Here is a 20,737-nt window from a genome sequence, read left to right as displayed (position 1 = left end):
AGTCGCCGCAGAGAGGAAAGAACACCGTTATCCTGACACAGAAAAAAGAGATTTTGCGTTAGTGGTTTACAAACAGCAATATGGAGTATGTCTACAATGGCCACAACATGCTCGAGCAAGAAAAAGCCTAATGATATTGTCGCTTCCCCGGGGTGAAGGAAATCCACAGACACTGGCAAAATTCCACGAGTGAATCTAATGGTAAAAATGGAAACATGAGCACTCAAAAACGATTGGGGAAATGATAAAAGGAAAATAAAAGAACCCAGCTCCCTTTTCTGCATCGCTGACAGGGGACTGCTTGTGATGGACAAAACCACCCTGATCATTTGTATTCACAATTACAATTGATGTCACAGCAATGTATCCTCAGTGGATGAGAGGGTACTGCCTTGTGTGTGCGTCTTTGCGTGCGTGCGTGTGTGTACTTGTGTTTTGATTAATGATGTACATTATCCAACACTGGAGGTCATTTTGCCTCTGCCATCTCAACACATTCAATAACTCCAGCACTCGAAAATGACTATGGCATGCAGCATGATTGGTAATGACATGACTGCGGATTAGTCTATGATTGTTAGCTGCGGCGGTAATGAACTTGGATAGGAGTTAGATGGGGTCACAACTGGAGTGTGTAGTCCATGTGATCTTTTCTTGTTTAGTTTAATGCACCACATGACTTCCATCAATCTGTTCGACTCACACTCACCCGCCCAAATGTTTCCCTTTTTTTTTTTAGGAGTGTCTTTCAACAGTGTTTACACTCAAATCTGGAGAGTGCTCCTCCACCTGGCTGCAGACCCTTTTCCTGAAGTGTCTGACTTGGCAATGAAGGTCCTCAACTGCATCGCTTACAAGGTATGTTGTATCGAGGTGTGTGTTCAGTTGGTGTAGAGCAGGGGTGCCCAAACTTTTCGGATCGAAGATTTACTTTTCGATCAACTAACCTCCCGGGATCTACCCTTACCGGCACGCACGCACGCGCGCACGCACACACACACGCACGCCATGATGAGAAACAGCCTGAAACTGAGGCATGCGGCGCACTTTTGCAGCCTGTTAACGATCGTAGCTCACACGTACCATTTTAAAGTGCTTCCCTGGACCCTCCTAGATTCCTATTCTTTGCCCGTGCCCTATTTACCTGCTTTATTTTATTTTTTAAAATATTTTTGGGTGAAAATGAGACTGATAAGATGATAAGATTTACTCCAAAATCCCTTCATAGGCTTGAGAATTCTTTGCACCCCACACAGGTTTAAACCCACTGTGCCAGATTTGGTGAGCACGTCGACTTCACAGTGCATAGGTACCGGGTTCAATTCCAGCTCCGGCCTCCCTGTGTGGAGTTTGCATGTTCTCCCCGGGCCTGCGTGGGTTTTCTCTGGGTGCTCCGTTTTCCTCCCACATTCCAATAACATGGATGGCAGGCTGATTGGACATTCTAAATTGTCCTGAGGTGTGAGTGTGAGTGCGACTGGTTGTTCGTTTCTATGTGCCCTGCGATTGGCTGGCAACCAATTCGGGGTGTCCCCCGCCTACTGCCCGAAGACAGCTGGGATGGGCTCCAGCACCCCCCGCGACCCTAGTGAGGACGAAGCGGTTCGGAAGATGAATGAATGAATGATTTCCTTTATCTTTTGTTGTGTTCATAAGAGTTTTCATTTTTAAATTCACTGCTTAAGTGCATGTTTAAAGTCACTTTTCCGCGACCGTACTTGTATTAAGTGTAACAGCACCTTTTACCAAATTTTTTCACCACATAGTTTCTCTCAGACAATCAGTTTCGAGAACACGTGCAACTCCCGCACGCTGGCATTTTGTGTCTGCAAAAAGACCATTACTTTTGTGAAAAACACAATCAAAAGCCAATGACTCCCCCAGGCTTGGCAGAGCAGAGTAGTGGAAAGAGGTTGTCAAAACCTAAGGAGCCATATTTACCACTATTGGCCACCGCTCATCCAAATGCCGAGGAAAGCCAACGCCGAGGAAAGCCAACACCATTTGTTCCCTCTGTTCACTTCAGACAAGTAGCCTTTCAGCAGTGGGCGTCCTGAGTGGACTGCAATGAAAAGAAGAAAAAAAAAAACAATAAAATGTGATTAACAAAAAATATATATATATGAAACTCCACAGTCCTGAACTACTCTCCCATAGTGTTAATGGCTCTGTGTCTGCAGCCCTCCTGCCCCCGAATGTTTCATCATAAGAATCAATTCCCTAATTAAATTGTGATCTCAAATCTTTAGCGGTCATTCGTAACAGTGATGCGATGCTGAAACAAAACATTGTTTCTTTCACTGGACAGTCATGCACGACCGTGGTCACACTTCAGCGTCTGGAGCACTTGTTCTAATGTTCTTTTTCCTGATTGTCACGTGTCCTTAGGTGTTTTGAAATGCGCTTATAAATAAAATGTATTATTATACGTGCATGCACACGCAAATGTGTTTGCTCGGTCTAATGACTTTCTCGCCAACTAATGAGAGCGGAAGTGAGAAGACGCAGGTTGAAAAGGTGACGCAAAGCCGTCACAATAAGCAGCTGTTCCAAGTGATTCCCTTGCCCGCCCCTCCAACCCCAATCTCCCATTTCCCTCTAATGAGGTAATTCCTCCATCTCCCATTTCCGCCCGTTAGCCATCAAAGCTCACGGCCTTCGCATTAGCATGTTGTTTACCGCATTTTGACGAGCAACAGCCATTGATAATTCATGAACATGCAACATTAAGTGATGACATGGTAAAATGTATACCAGCATGAGTAAGGTCTCTTGACTTCACATACAAAAAAAAAAAAAAAAGAAAATGGCATGTCATTTCAACCCATGCAGCTGTATTTATTTTGTTTACTCACCAAATGGGCCCCACAAGCAACATACTGAGCGATTTTGCCTTGAGAAAAGAGTTCGTTGGGATGCTTTCTGCAGTGCACAGTTTCCAGCTCACACACACTCACTCATTGTTTACTCTTGTCCCCAGTGCATCCGGTCACTTTTTATGTGTATTTGTGTGTCCCTCACTATATTGTGCTTCTAGAGATGTTTTACGTCAGTGTCAGAAGTTGCTTTTTGGTCCCATTTCCAATTACTCCGTAATGGAATGCTAACCACGGCAATTGGCATGTTTTTATGGCTAAGGGAAGCAGTATCTACCTCTTCCTCCCTCTAGACAAACACGCAAACAAAATAAAGGTGCTGCAATTTTCCAATTAACACAGAAATCAAATGAACAGCAGTGCCTGCTAGTAAAATGCGTTTGCTCGAGTTGAATACATTCAGCCAGCACTGTTTTTTTTTCCTCCCCATCTCTGCTGTTCATAAGAAATGCTTTGTTTCCACCATCTTTATTAGGTTTCCACCTCCCTCGTGTACAGCAATAAGGATGGGCTTATATTACCTGCTCTTTTTAATGAGATGACGTTCTAGAAAGTAAGACAAACTTTGATGCTGCCCTTTCATCCACTGATTATATGGAATGCACTTCAGCCATACAACATCTGTAATCTTGGTCCGTCCAGTCTAATCGTATACACAGGACTGCCTTTGAGAAACGGTATTCTCTTTCAACCACCTTTTCCATGTGATGGGCTACGTCCCTGACAATCCTCATTCACTTAAAACACATTTTTAGTTTTAAAATAATGCGCTGTGCGCAGATTGACGAAGACAATGACGCATTAACATCAGCCAAACAAGGACGGAGGCATTTAATTTCCGAATGCAAAGGGCATTTGTGTGCACATCATGTCTCAGATGGTAGAGTGGCCATCTCCTGAAGGTTGCAGGTTCATTTGTAAGTCCCCTCCGACCTTGATCAAGATAACGACACTCCAGGTGCTCCTGGTGCAACGGCGGGTGGAATGTTTTAGCATACGCCGGCAACACCATGATAACTACATGCAGTTTAGCCATTTCATGCACCGATAATGATAACCAGTCACCTGGCTACATGATAGGCTGTCCACTGTAGTAACCGCTGACCCTGAAAGGGTTAATGAGACCCTGTATCAAAAATTCTGCCTTTACATAGAAGATAATGCTCAATTTTGAGTGACAATATCGGAGAGCTGTTAACTAAATGAGTAATGATCATTTTGGTTGTCCTAGTTTGCAGTGGTATAAAATTGAACAGCATCACGTTTCTTCTCCTGTACATTGAGGACCACATTTAGCTCATTGAAAGAATCGAAACGTTTGACACGGTGCTTTGTTTGTTGCAATGTGATCCGACATTGATTAAAACATCTCGAACCGAGTTGACACTCAGCAAAGCGGCACATGGCAGTGTTGTTTGGAAGAGATATCGCCTTGTCTTGGAAAAGTAATAACGTTCAATCCCATTTTGACCTAAAAAAAATACTACCGCGGAACTATCGAACACATCCCTGGTTTGACAGATGGCGTCCCAGGAGCTTGTAACATATTGAGAGCGGAAACTGTTATGCCATGTCACCTTTGCACCAAAGATGCACGCATGAGGTCCATTGCCTTGGTGCTTGTGGACACAGCGTTTCATGACCAAACAGAATTACACTTGTCAAATTGTGTAGTGATGTGGCCCTTTGGTGAGAGCCCCCATCCCCACATAAACAACTTTACCGATCATTATTGTGGCAGAAGCAAATGCCAGTAGCTTTGACATGATGATGGTGCTTCAGACGGAGCGTAAAGTGGTTCTTGTGCACTGGAACTTGAGCCGGTCGAGTTGCCAAGGCGTCAATTTCCAAACTTGGTGTGATTCAGTTATAATGTTAACTGGCCTCTTTTTGCTTATTTGCGATCAAATTATTACATTTTGTTGCTTTGGGTTGTTTCTCCACGATTGCAATTGCTGAAACCTGATGAATAATGGTAACCAAAGCCTCTGTTATGTGATTTCTCCACAGGCAATGATGAATGCTCGCCCTCAGAGAATTTTGGACTCTGGGTCTCTCACCCAGTCAGCTCCAGCCAGCCCCACCAGCAAAGGCACGCATATCCATCAGGCAGGGTGAGGAACACAGCGTGAAACCGCAATAAACCGGAGCATACAGTTTGACTTCAAGGAATGGCAGCAACCCGGCGATCAACAAAAACAGAAACTTCTTGTTGACTTGACTTTACATTCTATTTCCCTTTAGTGGCTCCCCTCCCATGCCCAGCACCAGCAGTTCAAGTCTGACCAATGAGGTTCCCAAGCCCCCTACCAGAGATCAAGCTCCCACACGGCCCCCTTACACGCCCACACTTGGAGGACAGGCGCCCCATTCCCATCAATTTCCCCGCACTCGTAAAATGTTTGACAAGGGACCTGAGCAGGTCGATGAGTCATCTATTTTCTGAGTGTATTTGAAACTTTGCATGCCTTGCTTATATGGTTTTCAATTTGTTTGTTGGTTCAGGCCGCTGAGGATGGAGACGAGCCGTGTGGTCACAGAAACTACATCAGTGCCGCCCTGCAAACGGGTCTATGTGATTGGAGTGCCAAATACTTTGCTCAGCCGGTCACAAAGGTAGTGCCACCGCTGTTTACTGCTCACTTTTGTCTTTTTCTCACATTTTTTGCCTTTCCTTATGGCCTGTCTTACAATACACCTCGGCTATATGCCAGGATGAACTCAAGGTTGTTACTCGAATGGGATGTGGCGAATGATTTAGTTTTTGTAAATGTTCCACTTGTGTGCCACACAACTTCAAACAAGACAGGTAATCAATAAATCAATTATTACCGTATTGGCCCAATTATAAGACGGCCCTGATTATAGGACGACCCCCTCTTTTTCACGACTCAAGTGTGAAAAAAGACTTTTTGAACACCAAATAAATTTTTATCCAGAAAATAATTACAGTACATCTGAAAGAAATGATTATAACATTATATTTGAGAGAAAAAAACATGTTATTTTGCCTCATTCAAATCTGAACATTTAAATATGTAAACTAAAGTGCAATCACATTGGTAAATGAATGGCTTCTGGTTTTTGAAATGTAAATTACATCATGACTTTTCCTCAGCTGTGGGTTAACCTGGCTGATCTTGGACCCACTTTTTTCCACATTGTCACTATGTTTCTCCATTTTCTGATATCTCTATTATTTCTTTCTCTTTTCTTTCTTACCGCTATTTTTTTATTTTTCTTCTTCGTGCTACCGCTATTTTTATTTTTTTTTCTTCGTGACGGGTTCACTTTGGCCTGGGGAGTCAAGTTCAACATTCGCTTCAATTATATCTGGCGCCATCTAGCGTCGTGAATGGGTATAATGTCTCGACCCCGAATATAAGACGACTCCCACTTTTTCAGTCTTATTTCAATGCAAAAAAACACCGTCTTATATTTGGCCCAATACGGGAATATGCATTTGTCATATACTGTATTTAGCCATCGTGTGAGAGGCACCTTAGTCACCTCTTGACATGAGTCCTCTTATGAAAATCCTTTGAAAGATATTCTAGTAAGTTCTCCCAAAGACAACAGCGTAGGGACCGGCCACAGTGTGAGAAAGTGCCTGCTGGCTTTACGCGATGGCGTTACTGAATAATTGAACTCCTTGACTTCCATGACTTAATATGCTGCCGAGAGTAATTAAAGATTCAAGGAATGATGTACCATGCGCAGCAGCTGTAACGTTTGTCTTATAATATTGAGCTTCTGTCAGTTTTAATGTCCTTATTACACGAGACACCCTTGCCAAAATAAAGGTCTGCAAAGAAAGAATGATTTGAATTGATCAATAAAGGTAAAAGGAAGACAAAGAGACAGTACTCGTGCACATGGGAAATGTTACGTCCGTGGAGTGACAACATGACTTTGATCCAGCCTGAAAAGTATTCTTGAAATTAAAGGCGAAAAGAAATGCACAGTCTGTTAAAAAATAAAATAGCAGGCAAGTGAGCATCAAGGGTTAAGTTTACCGCACTCGCCTGGCAGTGATTTGCACCGCCCGCGACAATGGTTGTCAAACAATGTAATGTTAACTGACACAAATGATTCTATAAAATAACTGTCGTTTACATATTCGTACACTTTCAAACAGCAGCCTGCGACAATCTTGTCTCTGTTCCACACACTACACAACACGACACGCGTAACTCACCGTAGAAATGCATAATCATTTTCTATTTATATGGGACGAAGATTACTTGTTGCTATTTAGTTTTTTTTTTGTTTTGTTTTGTTTTTATTATTATTGCGACAATTGTTTAAACATGGAGTTACCGGCATTTTGGTGTATGGTAGGCAGAGGGCAATGTGTTATTTGGAGTGCTGAAGGCTTTCTGCACCCTGACAGAGTGTTTTAACAGCGGGGTTCTCCACTGCTGAATTGTGGCTTCAACTATAGTTAGTACACACCAACGTCGCAGCAACATTTTGGTATTCTTGATAAGCCGGCGCCTGTCAAATTTGCCTGCTAAATCAGGATCCAGACGGCCGCTTTGGCCGTCAAAATAAAAGTCCAAACCTCCGGGGCGGGTAGTGATGAATCTTGATGGTGCAGAGAAAGTCAAGTCAAGCTCATGCGCACTGCAGTGGAGGATGGCAGAGTCTGACGCGGCTGCAGTAGATGAGGAAAACAGACGATGATTGGATGGGAAAGATGTAGCGTGAAGGTTTTTAGTAAAAGCACTCGCAGAGGAGATTACGCAGCCTCTGCAAAATTCTGAGTGCTGTCATAAGACACCACTCGGCGACATGATCCTTTGCGCGTGCATGAGAACACCTGAGCACAGGTTGACACGTCACCGTGTCAGGAGCACACTTCGCTCCATGTCTTTTTGTTCAGACAGTCTTATTGCCCGCCTATGATGTTTGGTGTATGAACCCAAACAACAGTAAGGTAATTATGTTTCTCAACACTTACCGGAAATCAGTGGTGGTTGGCAAGGCTGTGGACGAGGATTTCAGTGCTCTTGTTTATTTTGTTATGATGTACTTGAATACAGCACATCCAGTTTCTCTTCCAACAGCAATGCACGTCACCGCGCACGAGCAAATACTTTCAATTCAAATGTGCTATGTGAATAAAGCTGCCCTAACTTGCCTTGCCTGGATAATTGTACACCTCAGCAGGCACAAACAATTATTTGGCAAAATCGCAGTGTGTAAAGAATCCGAATGCTCCATTCAAATGTCCCAAATTATTCGATTTTTTTTTTCTAAACAGAGAAGTCTTGCAAGAAGGATGTGGAAAAAGTATGGCATTTTGAAATCTCAGTTGCCACTCAAAAACTACTCTGTTGTGTCTCTCTGTTGCACGCTTAAATTATACTCTTGATTTTTTTTTTCTTTTACTTTGTCAGTTATAAAATAATCATTTGAAGCATGGCTTTAGTGTGAGAATGTGTTATGAACTGACTGTGACACGAATGCTTGGAAGGAATAGTGCAAAGTAATAGTTTAAAAAAATAAAAAAAAACTATCTCCTGATTCTATCTCTGAACAAATGATCACAGTTTTAACCTCTGTGTCAGTAAACAGGGAAAAATTCACTCTGCAATTGCTTTTTCTCAAGCTTTCAGTGTGCAAATAAAAGGAACCATTTTCAATGGCCAATTCACCCTTATAGAAAATGCTTTTCACTCACCGGAGAAAAGTGTGAAAGCAGCAAAACTCACCAAAAAATGTCTTAATTGCTGTATCTTGAAGGCCAGGCGAGCAGACTCAGTGAAGAAACTCCAAATTAGATGATGTCTGAAATTTGATGAAGGGTTTAAGACAGTCATTGCCTACATTGGATAGTACACTTTGTCCAAATATGTTTTTGTTGCACCGATGCACCTATGAATCTTCGTGTCATTCACGACTTTGATTATCAATTCATTGCGGTGGTTTGTGAAGTGAAGAATCATAAAACCTCAGTTATGGTCTGCATACATCTGGACCTCACTATGTTCTGATGTAATTTTGAATATTATATAAATGCTGTTTATAGCTGTTGTGTAGGGAATGCTTGCTGCTTCTAGATTATCTTAGCATTCACTTCTCCTAGAGTTTTATTATAAGCAATGTTGTAGTCCTCCCAAAATTCTTTACCTTGTCCACCAAATTTTTCTGTGAAGCAGCGTTCCACCATTCCTTCCTCCATCCCTCCCTGCCTCCCTCGCTCCTCCTGCATCCATTCATCAATCCATTTTCTACTGCCTTTTCATCTGAGTACTTAAGGACAAGCGGTCGCACATGTTTGATGATGTCACATGGACCAGAAATTATGCCAATTGTGGCAACATTTTTGGATCGTTCCATTATGGTATACAGTGAATGAGCTCTGAACTCAGTCACTCCCAAAGACGTTTTTAAACGTCTTTTCAGACTTGGTCTAGAATTGGTACTGAATGAGTTTACAAACCAGCTCATAGGTACTGGCTCCACATAGACCGGAGTGCATAGCCACATTTGTAGGTCACGTAATGTTAATAGGTACTTTATATCTGGTACTGGTATCTACTCAAGTAATAAATGAGGGTTGTAAAAAGAGTTTCGTGACACAAAATAACTTCGCCCTCTCACTGCGAAGACTTATTTGCATTTTAGCATGTGAGAGCTCATGTTCTTTCACACAAATGTGTCATGTCTCACTCCTTGCGTTTGTATTCATAATGCCAGATCCCGGAGGAACATGACTTGCAGAGTCAGGTGAGGATGGAGCGGCAGTGGAGATTTCTCAGGAATGCTCGCGTCAAAAGGCAAAGCAGAAGCATCACACAAAGAGGTCAGTCTTTCTCACGCAACCACTCACAAATGAATCTGTTTCACCTTACATTTAACTAATCCATTGTTCTTATGAGAGATATCTATTGTCATTACAAAGCATGGGATCTCATACATAACAAAACGCTTATCTGAATGACAAGATAATTCAAAGTCATTAATGTGTGAACAAAGCACCAAGTTATGTGTGAAATCTGCTGTCTTGTGGCCCATTAAGTGCAATTAGGCCCTGTAATATCCTTCAATATAAGGAAATGAAATAAGGTAGTGCTCTTGCAAGGTGAGATATTTTCTTCCTCTCCCTGTTTGGAAGAACATTCGCATTGTGAATGTTAGGAAACTATTTCCAGTGACGGATCTTGGCTAGAAATGAAAAATGGACAAGTGGATGACAAACCATTTCCACAAGCTTTCAGGATGAGCATCCGGGAGAAAGATAAAGCTGATATATCATGTTTTTTTCAGAGGCAAGACTGATCACAATATTCCAGGGTCTTGCTGCTCGTCCATTATAATCACTCACCTTCAGGAGTCCAGTTGAGACATTACAGTATTGTGGGGATAGAAGAGATTTTAAAGGTGACATGATACAGTGGAGCCCCCGCTATTGAATATTGAATTTTTGTTGTCCATCAAAAAGAAGGGAAATGAAAAATAAATATTCCCTCCGATTGGTTGGCGACCAGTTCAGGGCTCCAGCACTCCCGCATCCCTCGTCAGAATAAGTGGATGTGATAATGGATGGATGAATGGATAAATATTTTTTTAAAATGTGAAGATCTTTGCATATTAAAATATACATATTATAATTTCAGAATTTGGGGGAAAATCTGTTAAAAGATCAAAATAATTAGTTGGACACAAACAATTACACTGGTAACTTAACAGAGTATTTGAGTTTTGGCAGTTGAGTAAATACCCAGTTTTGAGATAAACAAATAATTATTATTCCAATAGCAATCAAAATATTCATGATTATTACTTCCATAGTTGCCCAGCCCTACTCTCAGCTAACATTTACTGCCAAACTAAACAGACCACTTACCAGAGAATTAAACGCGTATTTAAAACAACCACATAGCTTTGCCTTGTGAAAGTCTGCTTAGCTTAAAGCTAACAAAGAATGGAAGACGCTATTGTCATGATAACGCACATGGTTTGGTTGTGCTTTTAAAAGCAAAGGATCTTTGAACACAACCCGTGGGGGCAACACATGTAGACAGATAATCATATATTCTTTATCCTCTCTGAAAAAAAAATGAACCTAACAGTACGTTACTGAGTCAATTCCAGTGCTAGTAGAAGCCAGATGCTATTATTCTGCGTTTGTATCGACCTGACTGTATTACATTGCGTCCTGGTGGCCAAGGCAGGCACATCAGAAGGAACAGCGCAAAGAATTGGATCGCTGCAATAAATCATGATGGACAAACTGTTTAGTACTTCACATTCTACTCACATGTCTCATTACTCTGCTTTTATAAAGTAAAAAAAAACATAGAGGGCTATTTTTCTATTTTTTAAAAAGCCCAAACACAAAATATGTCTGTTTCTGGGGTGGGAGGTTGGAATGGAATAATGGCATTTCCATTCATTTCAACCCGGAAAGATGATTTGAGATACAAGTGTTTTGAGTTATGTGGTCACGTAAAGATTTCCTGTTTGTATTTCAAGTCCAAAGTATTTTGACTTGAAATGGAACTCAGGACTTCCATTTGCCTTGATCATTGTACATCTGAGTCCAGTTCTGTTTGCCTCACTTAATGATCCAAATAGCACAATTATGAAAAATGTAGTCCCTGATTCTTAAAGATTGGTAGTTATGGCCTCTTAACCAAATCAAACTGCACAATCAAAGTTAGGTGAGAGAGGTGACCAAGCACCTGTCCGAGCAGCAAAGATCAAGTGTGATGATCGGAGTCAAGTTGTAGAATGAGCGGAACAAATGCAGTGAGAATAATTAAGAAAAGTATGATTTTTCTTTGCATGACTTGTTCGATTGTCTCACCCATTTTGAAACCTGACTCAGACTAATTACAAAGCATATCTGTGCGTATTCATCATCTATCACCGGAAATATCCTGTTACTCTCTATGCTTAATTTTTTTTTTTTTTTTTTTGGTCACAGTTATTCAATTTTCATTGATTGGTAACTATCAGAAGCGAGTCATACCTGAATCTACCCTTGAGATAGACCGTCGGGTATAGAATCCTCTCACAGCCAAAATCACCCATGAGTCAGAGGACTCCACACATATATACAGTACACGAATGTGTCTGAGGTGTGACTATCCCCGGCAAGTGGTACACACACACACACAATGACGAACAACTCCTACGTCACTGTTATTATAGCCCCTATTCTCACAAAGTTATTATTCGATTGATGTCACAGCTGAGGCTCATTCCGGCTTCTCTTGCTGAATACCTGCTTCAAAAACAACAACAACAACAAAAAGGAATTCTTGCCCCATCCTCATTGTTTGTAGGGTTGCCCTCATTCAGTCTATTCCCCCCCTCTGAGAGAAATAAGATGAGAGGCATCAGAGAAGGAGGAGGAAGGGTAGGGTGCCTCAGACGGAAGGAGAAACAATGTGAGGAAGCAAGATTGGGAGAGCAACGAGGAGAGCGAAATAACACTGTCAACTTAAAAATCTGATCTGACCCCTTACTTTATTTATTTTTAATTTTTTTGTGATGGAAAAAAAATACATATGTAATCAAAGTGTATGAAAGTCCTGAAGGGAATTTGTATTTTGTCATTGCTCATGAACATCAAACTCCACAACCAAAAAACAGTCCTTGGAGATGATTTTTCAAACTCATGCATCTGCTTCTGCCTCAGGCTACACAATTCAGCCCCAGCAGCATCTAGAATGGCTTCATCACAGATTTTTCATTATTCTTCTTCATCTTTTTCTGGAGGCCTCAAGAGTATACTTAACTCTTTCATGCCACAAGATGTGCTTGTTAAAATTAGGCCCCACCTACCAAAGACGTTCTTATATGTCTACATCTTTTTTTTGTGCCATAGAGAGGAAGAGGGTCTGATGCAATGTGAACGAGAATAAGCCGTTTGCATTATAAATCATGTAAAAAAAAAAGTGACCAGTAGGCGGCAGTGGTGCCTCACGTGATTGAAATGCATGCTTTTCCATGAAACTTGTAATGCCGATTGCTGAAGAATGGAAAAAGATAGAAACAGATGTTTTTTTTTTTCCTGCTGAAATAAGAGAGTCCAAACTTTATTTTGGTAGGCTCCATGTTTATATAGCATTGGAACCAGATATTCTGTGGGCCTTGCAAGATCCAGTAAAACACTGAGATTGTGAGGGTTGCTCCAGTGAAAATGGCTGCGATTGATTGAGTTAAGTGTGTCTAGGATAGGCTGGCTAAACGTGTTGTTGCTATGACAACATGACACTGAATTCAGATTATGTCAGTTCTACTTTTCTTGGCACTTCTCCTTTCAAAATGTTTCAGTTCTATCAGTATGTGGCCCATTCTCTCTTTTAGGGGGTGCTCATTTACTAACAAAAGTAGTGTATGCATACACATAGCGAGGGGTCAGTTGTTGGGAGAAAAAAAAACAGTTCTGGAGACGTCTTTGTGTGACAAGTTGCAGGTACATTGCATGTTATTGTGCATGTTATATCGCTCCATGTGCAGCACTTTGTATGCAGCGATGGCTGTTTGAAAGTGCTCTATAAATACTGTTGACTTGACTTGACATGTATGAGTTAGTTTTCACATGAAAATGCTATCTACAGTGATCCCTCGCTATTTCGCGGTTCGTTTACCACAGCTTCAGTGCATCGTGGAATTTTTTCAAACATATTCATGTTTTTTTTTTACATACACCTGTACATGGAATACAGTACTATATATGTTGCTCTATGTGACTCGCTGTTGTTTTGCAACTTCTCACGGACCGTTTGCGGACTTTTAATTATTTTTTTTATTTTTTATTTTTTTACCTATACAGTAATCCCTCATTTAGTCCCGGTTAATGGGGACCAAAACCACCCGCGACAAACGAAAATCCGCGAAGTAGCATCCAATTAACATAAACAGTCTTTTTTTTTTTAAGCCCGCAAACGGACTGCGAGAAGCTGCAAAACAACAGCGAGTCACATAGAACAACATATACAGTACTGTACTCCATGTATATGTAAATATATATATTTTAATATCTCTAAAAAAAATCTGCGATGCACTGAACCCGCGATAAATGAACCGCGAAGTAGCGAGGGATCACTGTATATGTTTGTTGGTCGCTACTTCGCGGATTTTCGTTTAAACCTCGATAAACAAGGGATTACTGTATTCTGACTGCACCGCGTGACTTGCGCAGCAAGCACGTGACGTGTGAGACGTGGGGTGAGACGAGGAATTTTTATTAGTAAAAATGGCATTTGACTTGGGCCGCAAGGTTAGTTAAAAAAGGTGAAGGTGGGCAGAGTGACAAGGGAGGGTTGACCCAAGAACTTTTTGCTTCATTCAAAGTTACAAATAAACCATCCATGATTGAAAGAATACCGGTAATACAAATTATCTTCGGAGTACTGTTGTGAAAAAAGAGAATTTTGGAGGCAAAAAGAGTTTCTTGCACTTTATGGTTGATTCATGAAGACATCACATTAATGATTCTCAAGTAAGTGAAAAACGGTCACCTTGCTACAGTTTGTTCTATTTTTGGCTCTGAATGCAGAGATGGGGTTTGGCTGCTGTTAAGTGTAGACCTGAATCTATTCTGTGAGATAAAAGGCTCTTGGCCCCACCAAAAACCTCAACTATTTTCCTGAACAACAGTCACAGAAACCAACAAACATTATGAATCACCAAAAATATCATTTTTAACGCGATTAAATAAGGTGCTGCGGTGCTGTCTCCACAGCTCGGCAATAACGCCTGAGCGTTACCGTCTGCAGTTCACTTCCTTCCAGAAATCAGTCATCTTGCGACTCATAACCTTCTCAGCCAAAGAGTCAGACCTCATAGCTTGTTCATTTTTACAAATAAATCTGACAGCCTATTCCTACAGTGCATTAGCACATTTCTTTGGGGCCCTTGCCTTGGTCTACCAAGCACCACTTATATTTAAAAGCAAATTTTGCTTCCTCGTGATACCCAGCCACATACTTATTCCAGCCTGGCCTCATATTACTCCTCTTAATTTTCTGTTAGGGTGTCCCTCTTTCATACAAAACTCTCACCAACATGACTATTCACAGAGGAAATGTTTTCCCTCTGGTTCCAGTCATTACAGTTTACATCACTGCACATAATTGCATCACTGGGAAGACAATATTACTCAGAGATGTATTTGTATCAGCGTAGGAGGCTGCAATATGCTCCTATGATAGGAGAGACCAGTCAAAAAAAAAATTCTGTATTAAGATCATAACCGTCACTGGAGAGCATTGGAATATCGTCAACATTTATCAAAATAACCCCAGGCATATGATCAGAAGTTGCTGCCACATGCAGAATTTACAGCCCCACGATGGACATATGCACCGGCTGTGCAGATCCAACCATGAGGCAGTAGGCCACCCCTAACAAAAGAGTGCTCAGAACAGATTTAGGGAGGTTTGTGTGTTCAGCATTGGGGGAAAAAAAACAAAACCTTGTGGCCACAGAATAAATCTCAGATCTTTGAGTACATCCATCCATTCTCCGATCCGCTTAATCCTCAAAAGGGTCGCGGAGGGTGCTGGAGCCTATCCCAGCCGTCTTCGGACAGTAGGCGGGGGACACCCTGAACCGGTTGCCAGACAATCACAGGACACACAGGGACGAACAACCATCTGCGCTCATACTCACACCTTGGGGCAATTTAGAGTGTCAGTTAGCTTGCAATGCATGTTTTTGGAATGTGGGAGGAAACCGCCCCCCCCCTCCCCCCACGCCCATAAACATATATATATATATTTATCGTTTGTTCGGTGTAGATTGGCAGACCAAATTGCCCCGAGGATTTATTTTCCCTCTTCCAAATATATAGTCACTGTTAGCATCACAGTACATAACCAGCATTTTTCACGCATGGGAGAACTAGCAATGTTCACATTAAAATCCCATGTGTAATTTTTTTCTACCATTCATCTTACGTAATTTATTAAAATGGTTTCATATGTGTTTTCGTGTGTTGAGATCTGTTTTGATGCTCCAGTGAAAATGGAGCATCGAAATGTTCCGCTGCTCAACCCGTTCTGTGTTTTATTGTTTTTGTTCCTGATTGTAAAGTGTCCTTGGGTGTCTTGAAAGGCGCTTATAAATAAAATGTATTATTATTATTATTATTTAAGTACCAAAACCATGGTAGCTCGTAATTTACCCAGTTTGTGGTTTGATTTTTTTTTTCATGAATCTATGCAAAGAAATGGGAAAATGATGAATCAACACGGTATTTTCCCGATCTGTGCACCGTCTGACTCATCCTGTACATCCTCCACGAAACTGAGAAAATACAGCATCATCTGAAAGATTGAAGATTGAAATCATTTTGGATCCTGTGAAAAGAACGATAGGATTTGCATCATCCGCTCTCATCCCCTTCTTCCAGGTGTTTCTCGACTGGACGATCAAATATTCATCAATCGCAATCCCGGCGTTCCCTCTGTCGTCAAGTTCCACCCTTTCAACACCTGCATAGCTGTCGCTGACAAGGATAGCATCTGGTTTGACCAAGCACGAAACACGCGCAACACCAAAGCAAATGGTCAAGCCTTCGGACTGACGGGTTTTTGTTCTGTCTGTTCTAGCTTTTGGGACTGGGAGAAGGGCGAGAGGTTGGACTACTTCTACAATGGCAACCCTCGCTACACCCGCATCACAGCCATGGAATATCTCAACGGGCACGACTGCTCGTTGCTGCTGACTGCAACAGGTTGCAAAAATACATCAAAACTGTACAGTAGTGGACGTGCGGTGCATGTTGATATGTAACAATTGACGGAGCGCCACAAGAGAACACAAAGAGTGGCTTGCGAACATTTTGGCTCCCCTTGAATTTTTTGCTCTTTTGCCAGATTTCAGGTTTCAAACCTAAAGATATCAAATTAGATTTTTTATTTTTGTGAAGAGTCAGGTCCAAGTGTGACACAATCATGACGTGCAAAGAAATGTAGCGTAAATTCCGGGCTACAGACCGCACCTGATTAAGAGCCGCATGCTCAGATTTATGAAGAAAAATCAATTTTGTAATTATATGCGCCGCACCATACTATAAACCGCTGGCCAATGAGTAGGCGGGGGGTTGCTCCTGCGTCCCTGCCGCCGTGGAGCGCCTCCGGGTGAGGCGGCTGACGCGGTTCCTCGCAGACTCCTATTTTATGACCAATTTAGGCAGAAATGTAAGAAATCACAAATGGTTTCCATGCTTGTTCCTGCCAATGTAGACAGCTGAGTCTGTACCTGAATAGTTAGCCTATCTGTGTTGCGACATGCGCCTGCTCAGTGGTTGCTTTGGTTTCCTCAGTAGATCAGTGCATTGCTCCCTGCATTAGACAGAATACACAAGATTGTTTTTCTGGATATGAGCTGTCGGGTGTTCAGATTCAATCAATTCAATGCCCTGAGAATGCAGGGATCTAAATGAATAAGAATATTCACAAGCATGTAATTTTCATTTGTTCATTCATCTTCCAAGCCGCTTGATCCTCACTAGGGTCGCGGGGGGTGCTGGAGCCTATCCCAGCCGTCTTCGGGCAGTAGGCGGGGCACACCCTGAATCGGTTGCCAGCCAATCACAGGGCACACAGAGACGAACAACCATCCACGCTCACACTCACACCCAGGGACAATTTAGAGTGTTCAATCAGCCTGCCACGCATGTTTTTGGAATGTGGGAGGAAACCGGAGCACCCGGAGAAAACCCACCCAGGCCCGGGGAGAACATGCAAACTCCACACAGGGAGGCCGGAGCTGGAATCGAACCCGGTACCTCTGCACTGTGAAGCCGACGTGCTAACCACTGGACTACCGGGCCGCCCTATTCATTTTTTTTTTTTTTTTTAAGTGTGCTTTTCTTTTAAGTAAATAAATAGTGTTGGCAAGATTTTGTGTTGCGAGTGCAGGGTAGAGCTGTCAGACTACCAATAATTTTAGAATCACCAAATCTATCGATTAATAAAACAATTAGATTGTTTTTTTTCTTGCTACATTTTTGCAAATGTCTTGTTTTGATTAAACACAAAAGATAACAGTCTGCTTTCATAAAGAACTACAGAAGTCAGAGAGTAATTACTGTTGAGAGACTGAAACCACCTCCACTACCTGAAAACCATCAAACCGGCTCAAAGCTGTTACTCGATCATGTTGTCAATGAATTTGATCATCGACTACTTTTTGACCCCCACCCCCCGACTCACACACCGAATCACAGATACCTTAAGGGTCTCCTAGACAGTCACACTCTTTGAACAAACCAGGTCGCACATCTGCAGGTTTGCCCTAATACATTCTGACCAAGAATTCCCGCCTCCTGTGTTGTACATTATTTTATACTGTATCGGGGGCGGCCCGGTAGTCCAGTGGTTAGCACGTCGGCTTCACAGTGCAGAGGTACCGGGTTCGATTCCAGCTCCGGCCTCCCTGTGTGGAGTTTGCATGTTCTCCCCGGGCCTGCGTGGGTTTTCTCCGGGTGCTCCGGTTTCCTCCCACATTCCAAAAAAACATGCATGGCAGGCTGACTGAACACTCAAAATTGTCCCTAGGTGTGAGTGTGAGCGTGGATGGTTGTTCGTTTCTGTGTGCCCTGCGATTGGCTGGCAACCGATTCAGGGTGTCCCCCGCCTACTGCCCGGAGACGGCTGGGATGGGCTCCAGCACCCCCCGCGACCCTAGTGAGGATCAAGCGGTACGGAAGATGAATGAATGAATGAATGAGTTCAGACCCTGCACTCGTGTTCAGTGAATTGGTGTCAAGAGTTTTACAATTTTCAACTATCTGTTCGGCCGGCAAGATATCCGAAATTGGTTGGATGCGCGAGTGTCTGATTGTGATTTTCTTCTAAAACGGAAACCTACCAGCCGAATTTACTGCTGAAGACTGAACAAAATCCCACCAGCTCAATGATTCCCTCCCACCAGCTCATTTGGAACCTCATTTGTTTGAGCCGCGACAATAGAAAACATACATGACGCGCACTGCTCTTGTGTATTCATCATCTCTCATTAGGCGAATGATTCATTTAGCCTCCATGCACAACAAAATCCGATCTCCATTACATTTGTTTCAGTTTGTTCTTCACGAAAGAGTTCGACTGAACTTGAAACAAATGGCTGCCTTTCTTTTCCACCCACTGAAGGTATGATCAAAGCCAAGAGATAAATGACTCAAATGCCATCCTGTCAAAATTGATCATGCACTCCATCAGCGACGGACGAAATGATTTCAATGAGGACAGTAATTATAAAAAATATATATACATCTATAGTTTAAAGGTAAAAGCGAAGCAGTAAATGTAAATCAAGTGGAGACTTTTATGGGCAGTCATAACTTTCATGGAGGCGCGTGCCGACATGTTTTATGTCCGCCTCTATGTCTTAGCTGAGAGTTGACACGGCTCTGCAGCATTTTGTTTTTCTCCGAGATTTTTTTTAAAGCCTTTTACAGGATGGTTGTGCAACGCCTTTTGATGTTCCAGCGAAGCCTGTTTGGTCATGGACAGGTTGCGCTTGTTTTGAAAGAATCTATTCAAGATTTCTATCCAATTATTACAGTGTAGGTCCAAAAAGTAACACTTCCAAATTGATTGCTGCGCCTCTTTTTGACCTCACCACTTTCCTTGGGGCACATTGCCACTTTGCTCTTCTCAATCTTTACATTTCCATTTTCTCTTTTTCTAGATGATGGAGCGTTGCGTGTTTGGAAAAACTTTGCTGACCAGAAGAATCCGGAGATGGTGACCGCGTGGCAGGGTCTCTCTGATATGCTGCCTACGACCAGAGGTCAGCCGTCTACCAGCGCTCACAGTAAAGACTTTGATTTTACTATCCTCCCACTAACCCCTCCCATAGATGTTTGGGTTGTCACTTTGTCCATGCCTATATACTGTTTTCCGGACAATAAGTTGCATTTTTTTGTAGTTTGGCTGGGGGTGTGCGACTTATACTCTGGAGCGATTTATGGGTGAAATTATGAACACGTTATTATATCATTTCACATGTATATTCACAATTAACCACAAGAGGTCGCTCTAGACCTGTGTTGATAAAACCACAATGAGTCTGATGTAAGCGACGTAGAAAGAGGAAGCGCTGCATCTTCTAACTCCGGAGTTGGTGGAGTTGCTTTAAAGTGACACAGACGATGAAGATTCCATTGGATTTAGTGATTTGGAGTGACATTGATGGTTTGGTGAACTTGTTTACCATGTTTTTTATGCTATAGTTATCTGAATAACTCTTAATACTCTTGAACATACTAGGCGCGTTCTCAGTTTATGCGTGATGTAACGTTAGCATATTGTGCACTTATTCAGCGTGTTGTTTTCTTTTTTTTTTTTTAATTGCCTTTCTAGATGACAGGTCTGTTCTTGGGGTTGGATTTTATCACATAAATTTCTCCCCAAAATGCGACTTATACTCCAGTGCGACTTATGTATGTTTTTTTTGTTCTTTATTATGCATTTTATGGCTGGTGCGACTTATACTCAGGAGCGACTTATAGTCGGGAAAATACGGTCGTATAGTAAAAATATGATCTGATTTCTGAAGAAAAATGTCCAGGTTGCTTCAATTTAATCAGGGCCTATTGCAGTAGTTATAGATAAAGGCACAAAGCTTTTGAATCACAGACATTTGGACCTGAAGAATCTGAAGAAACTAAATATGAAAAGCTTATGAAAAAAGTATGAATCACTTCATTGTCAACACTTCGACGGACCCCCCGGATCATACAAACGAATGTGAAAAGAACGTGATCACCTGTCCCGTAAATGTCTCAACTTTATCCATACGCTAAAAATTAGGAAATGTGCAAATATTTTCTTTCCCAGTGTACGAAAAATAGGATCCACTTGACCAAACTCATGCCGAGCAGC

The 20,737-nt window shown here is 42.0% G+C and overlaps 1 protein-coding gene across 2 annotated transcripts in view; it reads left to right on the top strand.

Moving 5' to 3' along the window:
- The window catches only part of rptor (regulatory associated protein of MTOR, complex 1), a 115,526-nt gene that overhangs the window by 77,414 nt on the left and 17,375 nt on the right, over positions 1-20,737 (top strand). The window contains exons 22-29 of one of the 2 annotated variants that reach the window (XM_052083218.1): positions 740-858; positions 4,887-4,990; positions 5,121-5,298; positions 5,382-5,492; positions 9,582-9,687; positions 16,255-16,369; positions 16,454-16,578; positions 19,542-19,643. In XM_052083218.1, coding sequence (XP_051939178.1) covers positions 740-858; positions 4,887-4,990; positions 5,121-5,298; positions 5,382-5,492; positions 9,582-9,687; positions 16,255-16,369; positions 16,454-16,578; positions 19,542-19,643 — 960 coding nt within the window. Of the gene's footprint in view, positions 1-739; positions 859-4,886; positions 4,991-5,120; positions 5,299-5,381; positions 5,493-9,581; positions 9,688-16,254; positions 16,370-16,453; positions 16,579-19,541; positions 19,668-20,737 lie in introns of both variants that reach the window. The other variant, XM_052083217.1, reaches the window with a different exon arrangement.

This window comes from Hippocampus zosterae, chromosome 13 (genome assembly GCF_025434085.1).
Source record: "Hippocampus zosterae strain Florida chromosome 13, ASM2543408v3, whole genome shotgun sequence".
NCBI classification, from domain to species: domain Eukaryota; kingdom Metazoa; phylum Chordata; class Actinopteri; order Syngnathiformes; family Syngnathidae; genus Hippocampus; species Hippocampus zosterae.
Note: the sequence above shows the minus strand (reverse complement) of the source record. Positions and strands in the feature narration are given on the sequence as shown.